This window comes from Jatropha curcas, chromosome 3 (assembly GCF_041381405.1).
Source record: "Jatropha curcas cultivar XTBG-Jc1 chromosome 3, XTBG_Jcur_1.0, whole genome shotgun sequence".
In the NCBI taxonomy this organism is placed as follows: Eukaryota; Viridiplantae; Streptophyta; class Magnoliopsida; order Malpighiales; family Euphorbiaceae; genus Jatropha; species Jatropha curcas.
The window spans coordinates 4,012,968-4,026,398 of record NC_143153.1 but is presented as its reverse complement, the minus strand read 5'-3'; the positions used below and the strand labels follow the sequence as shown (position 1 = coordinate 4,026,398).

The following is a 13,431-nucleotide window of genomic DNA, read 5'->3' as shown; positions in this document are numbered from 1 at the left end:
AAAAAAATTTGAATTTATAAGGTTTGTCAATATTCGAAAAATATTCAACTCTCTCGAAAATAAAAAGTTGTTTTTCTTAAAAAGTGACTTATTTTCCTTTAACCATAAAAATATTTTCTGTTTACTTATTTTCCTGAATGCCTCAAACAAAGGAAAATTGTGAAAAAATATATATTTTTATAAGATGTTTACGGAAACAAACGGTGCCTAAATATGGATATATTAAAAAATTAGATAATAAGTGATCTTTTAAAAAAAGAAATAAGACTATATTTTGAGATAGACAAAAAAAAAAGGTGAACCTATATATATGGAACGAATGAAGTATTCAATTGTATTATATAACTTCGGTGACTTTATAATCAATTGTATTAAATATACAAATAGAATTATATCTCTTGATTCTACCAAAAATTAAAGTATACATTCACTATCAATTATATTACTCTGTTAAACATGCATTCGAATATGCAAGTTTATTCATATAATATATGCTTGACCTAGATAGGTGCTTCTTGGAAAAATTTGATATAAATCGGGTGCATGGCTCTATTTATGGACCAAACCAATGAAAATAAGATTTTTTTTTTTATATAAAACGAAGGTATTTTTGATAATACACTGAAAAAAAAAAAGTCGAAACACTTTTTAAAAAATTTTTATTGTAATTAATTTGGTTCATAAATGTAGTATAAACCCGATCTAGGCAAATAATTTATGTACTTCTATATGCGTACATGCATGTGTGGGAGGGAGGGGGATGGCCTCTTTAATAAACCATTTTGACTTCCCAATTCTTGAGGGTTTAGTTGATTTTTCTGTAAACAAGTCAAGAATGCGATCACTGAGTTGTCTATTACGTATGAATCCCTAACATTACTTTTTCCTTATATCATTTGGAACAAAATAGTATCCAAATGAAGTATACACTTTCAATGGTGCCGATTCCTTCTTTTTTTTTTTTTTTTTTTTTTTTTTTTCTGGTTTATAACCACCTGTATCCGAATGCACATTGAATTCTGATTATTTTCGATTTTAAATACTGCAGGGCTGTCACGACCCGATTCCACAGGCCGGACCGGCACTAGAGCCCAGGTAAGCTTAAGGCCCCGAGGCCCGTAGTAAGCCTGAAACACTACAAATTTGCTATCTCAATATAATTTTAAACATTTACAAATTTCTCTGCTTACAATATACTATATTTATAATACAGGCTCACGGAATTATTCCATCTATAATAATACACAACTTAAAAGTATAAATATTCTATAACTGCGGAGTTCACTGACGGATGTATACATATAAGTCTTCGGACATTTATCTATTTAATTGATCAATACTAAAAAGTGAAGAGCAGAGTTATAGCTGGGATTTAAAAAAAAGCTACTTCCTGAAAGATTTAAACAAAAGAGATGTGAGTTTATTAATGAATAATAATTATTGCACAACACACGCATTCACACAATTGTATAAATATATCAACCTAGTCATCCGACTAGGTATATGCTCACACAGCCAGTCACACCAATAGCATATCACCAGCACTCACAATTATTAACATCTTCATATAATCACATCACGTGGAAATTGGTCTGTGGCGTCACCGAAACCCCCGATGAGCCGTCCTCCCACATGGCCCATCCTCTCATAACGTGTGCACCCGGGGAGCCGATCCCCCATACTGGCCGACCGGTCTAATCCTCACTTGACCAGCCCTCTCATTGTTTTTCCATTCTCTCTTTTCTTTTACATACCAACAGGAGGCAACCCGGTCGTCTCCATCAAATCTAGATCATCAGGCGCTCACAACAGGAGGCCACCCTACGGGCTGCAATCAAATCTAGATTATCAGGTGCGCCCAATAAAGAAGCCAACCTATGGTTTTCCATATCATACAAACCACAACGGTAGGTACACACGAGGGCGCCGATCTCCCATTTACCCGGCCGACGGTCCAACCGTCCTCACAAACCCATGGTGACCCACTTCATCCCAACTCCACACAAACAAAGCACAGCAATATCACAACACAATTAATCAAGTATTGCAATTAAATGCAAGCATATTAGTCAATTAAACATCGTAATGCAATGCACAATTAGACATCCAAATTCAAATGTAAATAAATAAGTAAATAGTGTTAACAATAAACAACAATAATAAAATAAATAATAATAATAATAATAAACAATAATAATGAAAATAAATAAATGAATAATGGAATGCTTAAATGAATAATAATGACAATAAATAATTACTTAGAGTACTTTATTTATTATGTAACAAATTATAGAATCTATCTAAATAAACTTATTAAGTATATTGTTAATTAAAACTAGTCTAAGTTCTGTCGAAATTTCGACAGCATCTCCCTAAAAATTGGACTATCTACCTGCTCAAAGATCACAATTTTAGCATATATATATGTATATCAATCAATGCACATAGCCCATCCGTCGGGCAATCAGTCAACTATATTCCCATCCTCCTTTCCAACAACCATATCAACATACACCAATTAATTTACAAATTATAATAACCTCAGGCATATTCCAACAATATTATTAACTGTTCTCTAACTAATTATCAAATAAATGTACACTTTATAAATAAAACTTGCATTGATAAGTTAAATTCTAAACTAGCCACTAAAAATCAATGCTAACCTAAGTATAAATTCAAAGCATATATATCTACTAAGTAACTTGATTCACTCCTAAACATAGGCTTTATGAATTTCCTTTGTCTTGGCATAGAAATATAATTTCTCATTATGGCAAGGTCTACAATCAAACCATTCATTAACATATTAACTTATATACAATGGCACTAGCTTTACCTTAGTTGCTGCTTATAAGAACAACAGGTCACACTTTACCCAAATTTACATATTATATTCTAAGCAACTCATATCATCCAATTAACAATATCATATATAAAACAAATTACACTAATAATCCTTATTTAACATTCAAATACGTATTACTTAATAATATTAACCCTTATTAGTATTAACTTCATAGAAACTAAAACATCTTGATTATTATAAAATTCATCCACTATTTGCATTTCGTCATTTGCTAGAATTCCACTCCTATTCAAATTTCATTGGTAATGTCGCACACAAGTATAATTATCTACCTTTTAATTTCATCAGGTATACCAGCTTCTAAGAATCTTCAACAATATAAATATTTATCTTCTAAATCAATCCCAACGATAAAAAGCTATTTAACTGTAATTCATTGGGCTTAAACACTAAATTAGTTCATACACCCCATTTCCGCCAATTATTTAAAAACTATTAAATCCTTGACTCCTATTCAAAGAGTAAATATCTAATTAGCACTTAAAATTTCTAAAGTTCTAAACCAATTAATTAAACATATCCGGCTACCGCAAATACCACAGACTAATCAAATTTAATTATTTATAGAAGAGTAAAAATATTCTATTTATATATAGACTATTCCCATAATCTTATTTCTTGTTATTTAATTAACTCTACTTATATATAATCCTATCTAAATAATTTAAATCTTATTATTTTATTGTACCTACTTTGATAATTAATCCACATAAATTTGCTAAGGTCACTAAATCTAAACTTCTACAGTTTTTCAGCTATAACATCGAATTTCTAAATTTGCGTCGAATAATTATTTGAAGGTCAATTGAATTCGGGTTGCAAAACTAACTGTATATTCGTAATCTACATAAAAAGGTCAACATTCTGCCATACCCATGCTCCGGTGACCGAAACAACCGCTGGCCGCCGGCATCGCCGCCGTACAGGGTGGCGAGGGAGGCGGCAGTCCGGGATCAAGCAATTTCGGCACTAATTTGCTTAATATTTCCATGAAAATTTCAAATTCCTCTTCACTCTACACAAATCATGCCATTATCTAATGAAATCCCAAATTTTAATTTTTGACACCTTAACAAAATTTCTTCCAGGAATTTCCCTAAATCCCACAGTTAATTATCTATTGACACAAGAAAATCCAAGAGAGGAGGTTAGGAAGTCATGATCGGCTCACCTTGTTGATAGCAGTCGCTGGAAGGCCGGAGGAGAGGGAGTTGCCGAAGGAGGCAGCTTCGAGCTACGCCACTGCAAGGCCGTTCGGCGCGAAGAAAGCGAGAGACGCGATTGGTGGCGTGAATGGAGTTGAGCGCCGCCTTGCTTTCCTCGCGTGGTGGCCGGAAACGAAGAGAGGAAAGGGGGAGAGGAGGTCGCGCGCTACCTGCTGGCGCAAGGAAGAAGAAGGAAAAAAAAGAAAAGAAAAGAAAGAAAAGAAAAAAAAAAAAAGAAAAGAAAGAGAGAAAAAAAAAAAAAAATCTTGGGGCTTCTAGACCATTCCGGTTCGATTCGAACCGGTTTGGTCTAATTCAATGATTCGGCTCAATTTGCTTGGTTTTCGAGTTTTTCGCTTGGTTTTCGAAAAATCAAATTGGTTAATGGGTCCAGCTTAGCAATAATAAAATACTAGCTGGTATAATCTCATTGGTTGAAATAAAAATTTAGTTTTTAAATGAAAATTCTACGAAATTAAATTTTCGGGTCGTTTCAAGGGCGCATATAGAGAATAGTACAATAGTAATTTATTTTTAATCTTTAATTTTATAAATAAAATTGATCAGAGTATAGTAATTATAAATTTTAAATCCTTAACTTTATTGATAAAGTTAGAATAAAAATATTAATCCAAAATACCATAACCACAATCTATTTCCAAAACACGAGTCAATGTATATTTCCAACACAAAGTACAAAAATAATTGAGTAGCTTAACGGATAAGCATCCTTACCTTGTGAATGTGTGACTTCCTTCCGTTTGAAGATCTACGTCTAAAGGATTAGAATATAGATCATCTTCCAATTTGATGATTTTTCCTTTTTTGTTTTTTCTTTATTATTTTATTTTATTTTGGTATAATACAAATATCAAACCGGAGAGCGCACGTCTCTTTACGCAAAGTTCCAGAACGGGATGCTTCTTGTCTCTCAACTTCTAGTCGCTTATTGGTATACAGTTTCTTGTAGGTGCATATTTTAATAGACAATCGTAGCTTCTTATATTCCGTTTCTAGAAACTTTTTTTATAATATTTTTCTTTTAAAAACTTTTTTCTAATATTTTATTTATTTATTAGAAGATCCTATAGAGCCAAATAATACTGTGAGCTATGGTAAACAATACAATGAGGGTGCTCCTCCTCTAGACTCATAAAATTGGTAAAAACACTTGTGGTTGAGAGAATTCAAACTCTATACCTTCTACTTTTCACATAAATGAGAAAACCACACCCAATTAACATTTTTTTTTAATATTTTTAAATGTTCTAATAGACCGAGATAATATTATGGTTCTCTTTTTCGATAATATTCCACCAAATTATTATAATTTTTATAGTACAGAGGATTCGAACTCGAGTCTCATGTCTTCTACAAGATGTAAAAATCACCCAAACTACACTTAATTGACTCTAGAAATTTACTTTAATTTATTTATTAATTACTCATTCGTCCTATATATATGTCTAGTTTGATTTTTACACAAATTAAGAAAAATGAATTAATATATTTTTGACAAAAAAAAAAATAACATAGCTAAACTATATTTGTTTATTAAACCTTTGTTTTTCTAAAATATCCCGCTATAATATTAAATGATATATATAATTGGCAGTATTGATATACATAAATAAGGGTATATTAAAATTTTAAATAATAAATGATATTTTAAAATAGGAAATAGAACTATATTTCACGATAAAAAAAAAAAAAAAGGAAAATGAGATTATATGGATGGAGGGAGCAATATTTAATTGACTTCTAGACATGTTTTATAGACGACAAATGTTAATGATATTAATTTATGCTATTAAAGTCAGTTATCAATTATCTTCATTTGACTTGTTATGTTAACAATAGAGTACTGTCGTTTTAACGTTTGGGTTAATTGATGAACTTGACTAAATAACACTCGTTAAATTATTTTTAAACTTGTGAAATTATAAATTCAGATTCATAATTATTATCAAGTTAATTATATATATTTTTTTAAAAAAAGCAATATTAGCCTTATATATTAGTCAATGAACTAATAATTTTGTAGCAAGTTTGATTCAATGCATTAATAACGACTACTGCGAAATTTTTTCCTAATATTTGTAAAATGTTGAAAAATTGAAATTTTTTTTTTGTTTTTTTTAAAGGGACTAGTAATTAAACTAATATACGACATAAAAAAATTGAACATTTTAAGCTTTTTTTTTTTTTTTTTCCTTTTCTTGTTTGGTGCTATTACTTACCTTGAAGTATCACATTCATATTATCTAAAATCATTTTACTTATAATTCCCTTTATGTTTAGAGGATAAGAAAAAAAATTCTCCATTTTCATATAATTAGTGAAAAACAATCAAACTACATTTAAATGATATTTGGCAAAAAATAAATTTTTTCTAAAAAAAGGAACTACATATTAATTATTCAAACTTTATTTAAACTTAAGCACTAAATAAATAAAGAAATTCCAAAATTATTAAACTATTTAAAAACTTAGTAATTCATCATTAAATAGAATTAATCAATAAATTAAAATTACAATTTTAAAGTACCAAAACAAAAGGTTTCTGAAAAAAAGAAAAGAAAAGCTAATCATTTTGATTCGAGTAGGGAAAGATGATGATTTGTTGATCTATCACAAGGCCATTAATCATAAGAACTTGAATTAATATATCGTCTTATGTGAACTAAAAATCATGAAGTTATGATTTAAAAACCCACCTCCTCCTAATTGGAAACAAACAAATCAATAATGGCTTTCTTTGAGCAACTATTAAACCAACATTTAGATTTTTAATTAGAGTCAAAGTATTAACTCAATTAATTTTACTTCATCCGTTTCACTTTAATTGCAACATTTGTTGTTTTTGTAAAGATTAAGAAATGATTTGATTATATTGATTTTCTATAAAAAAATATAGTAGAATGACTAAATTGCCATTTTCTTAAAATTAAAAATTTCTTATTAATTTTATTACAAAATACCTAAAAAATATGGATAAAATTGAAAAAAAAAAAATCAATGCACTCTCAAAATTCTAAATGAGCACTTAAATGAAAAAAAGTAAAATGTTTATTTGTCGCTATTAAATTGGAATGGAGGAAGTATTGTTTTGTGCTCCAAAATATTAATCCTGATTAGAGTAATATATGTTATCTTTGTTCTATAATACTTGCCATATTTCAAATTTTAGATCCCTTAAAAAAACCATTAAATTTATCTAAGTTATGATAAATTATTGAGTAAATTGATTATATTATCCTTAATTTAATATTAATTATCTAAAAAAATAATTAAATTGTAGTGATAATTATTGGTCATATACAAAGGTTAAACATATAAAAAAAAAAGATTTATTACTTCTTAAAACCATAAATGTAACAAGTATTTTGAAACAAACTATTTTCTCAAATGTGATAAGTATTATGGAACAGATACAATATTTATTTATCTTGTTTTCACTAAATATTAATTATTCTCTTTGTCCCATTTTGTTTGCTTGTTATTCTTTTTTTTGAATTTTCCAAAATGTTTGCAAGATTTTTAAATTTGTATATATAAATAATTATTTTTCTCATTATAATATTTATGATTATTTATTAAATGAAGAACTTTTATTAATATCTTAATGAATTAGAGATAAAAAAATGACTAAATAATTTTTGTTGACTAAATTTTTAATATGTGTATTTTATCAAACCACACAACCAAAATGAGACGAAATGAATATTTTTTTACTCCCTAAATATCTGTTTTTTTAATCATGGCACATGAATTAAGAAAATTAATTAACACTCTAAATTTTGTAAAAATATATAATAAAAATTTCATAATATCTTTGGAGCTAAATAATTTTGTAAAACTACGGACTAAAAATTTGGACAGAAGAAGTAATAAATTTCTTCAGCTGGAAGCATACACTAAAAGAACAGTACGGCGAGCCAGACCAGCTACGGGCCCACACTAATCAAACGGCTACTTTGGCATTGTTGACAAAGACCTTTATCTCAAGCACCACGTCTCGCTTTTCACGCTCTCCTCCTCTCCCCTCCCCTTCCTGGAAACCAAGCAAAAGTTTTCGACTTTTGTTTATATATCGCTTCATCTCCTCTCTGCTTTTATTCTATCTGCGTATCAATCTATCCTTTTCTTCTTTCTTTTATCTTTTCAAAAAGCTAAAAGCACAAAGAACCCTTAAATTATTTGATTTCCTAAAGGAAAAAAAACCAATCTTCCCATTTTATAACACATCAATTCTCTCACCTTCCAAACCAAACTCACCTAATTACCAGTCACTCAGTTCGTTTCTTAAGCTGACACAAGTATTACACTCAAACAAGCTAAATGCAGAGAGCAACAATGGGGATGGGTTTTTTTCCTCTCTTCGTTTTTGCACTCCTATTTTCCACTTGCAGTGAGTTCTTTTTCTTTTAATGACAAATGAAGTTTTGTTTTGTTTTGTTTTTTTTTTTTTTTTTGGGTGTTTGATATTTCGTTTTGTTACTTGCAGGCTCAGAGATCTCGAACAAGATAGGAATAAACTGGGGTACACTGGGAAACAACCTGCCGCCGCCGCCGCATACGGTGGAGCTCATCAAATCTCTAAAAGCCAAACGCGTCAAAATCTACAGTGCTGACCAGGAAATCCTTACTGCCCTTAAAAATACCGATATCCAAGTCTCAATCATGTTACCTAACGAACTCATTCCCAATGTCTCCAAAAGCCAACATTTCTCAGATCATTGGGTCAAAAACAATGTCGTCCGATTTTTACCTGATGTGAAAATCCGATATCTCCTTGTTGGTAACGAAATTCTTACTAACCCGGATGTCGGAACATGGTTCAATCTTGTACCGGCCATGCGTCGAATCAAGTGTTCTTTGAGAGCCTATAAAATCCATAAGGTTAAAGTTGGTACTCCATCGGCATTGAATGTCTTAGAATCTTCATTTCCACCCTCAAACGGGACGTTTCGGTCTGATATTGCGGATCCGATCATGAGGCCGATGTTGCAGTTTTTGAACCGGACCAAATCGTTCTTCTTCCTTGATGTCTACCCTTATTTCGCTTGGGCCGATAATCCGGTAGATATCAATCTCGATTATGCTCTTTTCAAGGCCACAAATATAACAGTGACTGACCCAGTCACCAAATTGACCTACACCAACCTCTTTGACCAAATGATTGATGCTGTAATCTTTGCCATGAAACGACTCGGGTACCCGGATATCAGGATTTTTATCGCCGAAACGGGTTGGCCTAATAATGGAGATATCGATCAAATCGGAGCCAATATTTACAATGCTGCCACTTACAACCGGAACGTGGTAAAGAGGCTTACCGCCAAACCCGCCATTGGCACTCCAGCCCGACCAGGATCAGTAATACCTTCTTTCATCTTCGCAATGTACAATGAGAATCAAAAACCGGGTCCAGGCACGGAGCGGCATTTTGGGTTGCTATACCCAAATGGGTCGAAAGTGTACGATATCGATCTAAGCGGCGAGAAGACTGAATCCGAGTATACAAAGCCGTTACCGGCACCAATAAATAATGCGCCGTATACAGGGAAGATATGGTGCGTGGTGGCTAAAGGAGCAAACAGGACTGCCTTGGGCGATGCGTTAGGATATGCTTGCTCGCAGGGGAATAAAACTTGTGACCCAATCCAACCGGGTAAGAAGTGTTTTAAACCGGATTCTGTGGTTTGGCACGCTAGCTACGCGTTTAGTTCGTTTTGGGCTCAGATGAGGCAGGCGGGCGCCACTTGCTATTTCAACGGCCTCGCAACTCAGACTACCAAGGATCCAAGTAAGTAATTAATAGCTAGCTGCCAATTAATAATGATTAACAGTTAAACGTTAAGCATTAAGTTGAATGCAACATGTGAGTTATTTCTGTAAAGTTATGAATTGCGAAATTACATTAGGTTTACATTCCAAACAAATCATGAACTCCGCATCGATATTAGTTTTTACTCCGAAAAAGGCTTGAAAATATCCATTTTACTACTAACATTAGTTTAACGGAAATGAATTTAACTTTTAATTTATATAGAATAATGAATCCTGAAACAATGGGCAATGCCTTCCACTACTAATTATGCTTTCTGTTATTTTCTGAACAGGTTTTGGACACTGTAAGTTCCCAAGTGTGAGTCTTTAAGGCGGCATTAACCATGTGAAGAACACAGAGATGAAGTAGGAAGTGAAGTGATTGGGGAGCCCCTTTTTAGTTTTTACATTGCATTGTATTTTTAGATGCTTGCGAATTATTTAAATAAGGTAGTAATTAATTCTTTTAGGCATTGCCCTTTTTCCCAAAGAGGAGAAAAAAAATGGGTGCCTAAATCACTTCTCTCCCAGGTGTGAGGTGTTTATTTTGTTAGACTTATTTAAACTTTTTCATTGAAAAAGTTCCATTTGATTGTAACGGCTATAATGTTGTTGGAGATTCTTATAATTGCAAGTTGTTAGTAATTTAGTAGTATTATTTTCTTTATGAATCGAAGTTCCAACGACTGTTTTTTATTTTTTTATTTTTATTTTTGAGCACCTAAGTGGTCCTCCATGCGAGAAGCTTAATGCTTAAAGCTTTTGTTGTCTGGAGTATATATTCGTGTTCCTAGATTCTGCCGTGTCAACACAAAAGAAACGGACGTGTTTGGCACCCAGTTATTGTTGGACTGTACAAATGGCTTTCAAGAGAAAAAGCTTCCCACATGGCTTTCAAAGCCAGAATAAAAAGTAAAGATGTCATTTAAGAGTAAGAGGAGAATATTTAACAAACTCAAATCCAAAAAGCCTCGGAACAACCCCAGAAATGGAAGGGAGCGGTTAGTTTAACTGTTTTATGAGTTGAATCGTAGCAACGTGTTTTTTTTTTTTTTTTTTTTTTTCGGCATCCGGAATTATTATCAAAGATCGCTTAATCTGGTTCGAAGCTTAATCACGGTTTAGACTTTTCATCCCTTTCTAAATGTGTTTAGTAGGGATTGGATCCGAAAGCTCTTGCCACATACATAGCCTGCAGTTAATTAATCATTTTAAAATCACCGATCTAGAATCCAGTTAAATAATCATTTTCAAACTTTTTAAAATTTGTAGCTTAAATAAGTAACAGAAATAATGATAAATAAATAGTACTATTAGAAAAGATTAAATCAGTTTAATAAAAAATCTTAAAATATTTTTTTTATTATTTGAAACTGAAATTATCAGTTATAAACCAAAAACCAAAACCGCTTATTATGGTTTTAAAAAAAATGAAGAGCAGGAACCAACCGTAAATATGTGATTTCAATTACAGTTTGAAATAAATAACTGTTGACCATGGTTTGATGTTGATTTTTATCATCTGGTTTTAATTTAATTCTAATTTAAAACTGAATTGTGGTCATTTCTATAATTTGTAAGAATTTAAATTTGTTAATATAAAATATTAGGATCTCAGTAATCATTTCGAATTAATATACAAATATTACAGTATAATACTCATTTTCTAAAGATCGGACATAAAACAAAACTTCCTAATTGATCACGAACTAATTAATCACGATGAAATAAGAAACTTCTGGGGCAAAACTAATAAGAAACTTCCCTTTTCTTCGTTCAATAAATACCGTAAGTAAATTAGTGAAAAATGTTGCCAAAGTTGGATTAGAGCTCTTAGAAATTAAAATTGAAGTCTAACAACTTTCACATGTATTACATTATATGCTCTTCCTGTGGATTTTTCTTTTTCTCCTTGTATTAAGCCCAATTTTATAAAATTCATATAAATACTAATTTTTTATAGGGAATATTGTAATAAATGTCGTATTTTAAATTTTTTTTAAATATCATTTTGACCTTAAATATTAAAATAATGTCATTTTCGTTATTCATTCATCCTTTTTTTTTTATCATGATCGTTGTCTTCGCCGTCATCGTTATCGATCGCTGATCCCATTGTTATTATCGCCGTTACTGTCATCGATCACCGGTTGTTGTCGTCATCTTTATTGAATCACAAAAATTGTATAAAGATAGTTTGGAGATTACTAATTTATTTATTTTTATCAATATCGACATTCTCTTAATCTTTATATATATAATTTTTGACATTTTGTTGATATAGAAACTTAATTTCTAACATTTGTTAAGTTGTCCATTTTTATAATTCAATGGACTAATTTACCAAAGTAGTTTTACCCAAAGGATGATCAAATAAATTCATTTGAAGCTTAATTATTTTAATTCCGCAACACAAAATTTTGTTTGTTTTTTAATACTTTGGAGTCTATAATAAAAAAAGTTATTTTGTCTTATTAGAGAATACAAAGACATAAAAAGTCTATGGTCTCATCAATTAAATTATAATGGAGCCAGGCACTATCAACTTTAATCATTTCTCACGGGAAAGTTCTCATCATTTCTCAAAATATTTGATTAACTAAAATTAAAAAAAAGGAAGGGCAGATTCTAATTTGGAAAATGGGTCAAAAAATAGACAGTGATGGTCATTTTTTGATAGCTACTGGCTTTCGGTTGAAGGCCGAAGGGCTGTATTTGTGTTGTGTGCTTTTCCGTCTCGGCTTATTTGGTATGGGCAATGTATGGCCAATACATGGGTCATAAGTTGCTTTGAACATATCTTTATTGGGTAAATTACTTCTTAATCCCTGTATTTTAATCATAATTATAACTTCATTTATCTTATTACTTGGTAAATATATTGATAAATCTACGAGGTTTAACTCTCTTAAATTGTTTAATTCTTAAAAAGAAATATATTGAAACTAGTATAACCAATCAAATGAAAATATTTTTATAATTTCAACGAATGCAATTAAAATCTTAGAGATATTTTTGGCCGAATGCATACTTTTCCTCCTGAACTTTCCTCAAATTACTATTTGTACCTTTCAATTTTGCAGGGGACCGCTTGTGTCCCTTAAATTGCATTTTTTTGTAGCTTTTGCACCCCTGACACGCTGTAAAAGAACTGTGTGAACTCAAATGCAGATAAGAACGTAAACCCTTTAAATTTTGTCCAGCGTGGCAAAAACGATATCGTTTTACATTCTTAAAATCATTCTAACTTCAACTCTCATTCTCTCTTATTCTCTCTCTATCTCGCTCTTTTTCTTCTTTTTCTTCTCTTTCTTCTCTCAGTTTCTCTCTGTATTTTTCTCATTCTCATTCTCTTAACAGATCTATCTTCTTCTTCTCTATAATCAAAATCAAACCACATTTTCTAATGAATTTATGGTTAATGAAATCAAAACTACTAACACAAGCTCGTATGATTTTTTTTTTTCAATTTTTATTTTTTTCTTGATTTGATTTTGGTTATTGATAGTCTCTTGATCTAATTTT

The 13,431-nt window shown here is 31.0% G+C and overlaps 1 protein-coding gene and 1 long non-coding RNA gene across 2 annotated transcripts; one reads left to right on the top strand and one right to left on the bottom strand.

Moving 5' to 3' along the window:
• Positions 1-1,142: 1,142 nt before the first annotated feature.
• On the bottom strand, positions 1,143-4,462 carry LOC149497368 (uncharacterized). Its single transcript, XR_016320220.1, has 2 exons — positions 4,041-4,462; positions 1,143-1,390 (listed from the first exon to the last, which is right to left on the bottom strand). It is a non-coding gene; the product is annotated as an uncharacterized LOC149497368 (long non-coding RNA).
• Positions 4,463-8,103: 3,641 nt separating this feature from the next.
• On the top strand, positions 8,104-10,577 carry LOC105644502 (O-Glycosyl hydrolases family 17 protein). The gene is made up of 3 exons (XM_012229882.4): positions 8,104-8,485; positions 8,582-9,883; positions 10,200-10,577. Exons 1-3 carry the CDS (start codon positions 8,416-8,418, stop codon positions 10,235-10,237), a joined length of 1,410 nt encoding a protein of 469 aa, XP_012085272.1. The 5' UTR covers positions 8,104-8,415; the 3' UTR covers positions 10,238-10,577.
• The last annotated feature ends 2,854 nt before the right edge of the window (positions 10,578-13,431 follow it).

Bases quoted from the DNA above. Each gene is read 5' to 3' on its own strand.
- LOC105644502 (XM_012229882.4), top strand. From the start codon at position 8,416: ATGCAGAGAGCAACAATGGGGATGGGTTTTTTTCCTCTCTTCGTTTTT. The intron at 8,486-8,581 runs GTGAGTTCTTTT...TGTTACTTGCAG, and splicing joins ACTCCTATTTTCCACTTGCA to GCTCAGAGATCTCGAACAAG. The intron at 9,884-10,199 runs GTAAGTAATTAA...TTTTCTGAACAG, and splicing joins TCAGACTACCAAGGATCCAA to GTTTTGGACACTGTAAGTTC.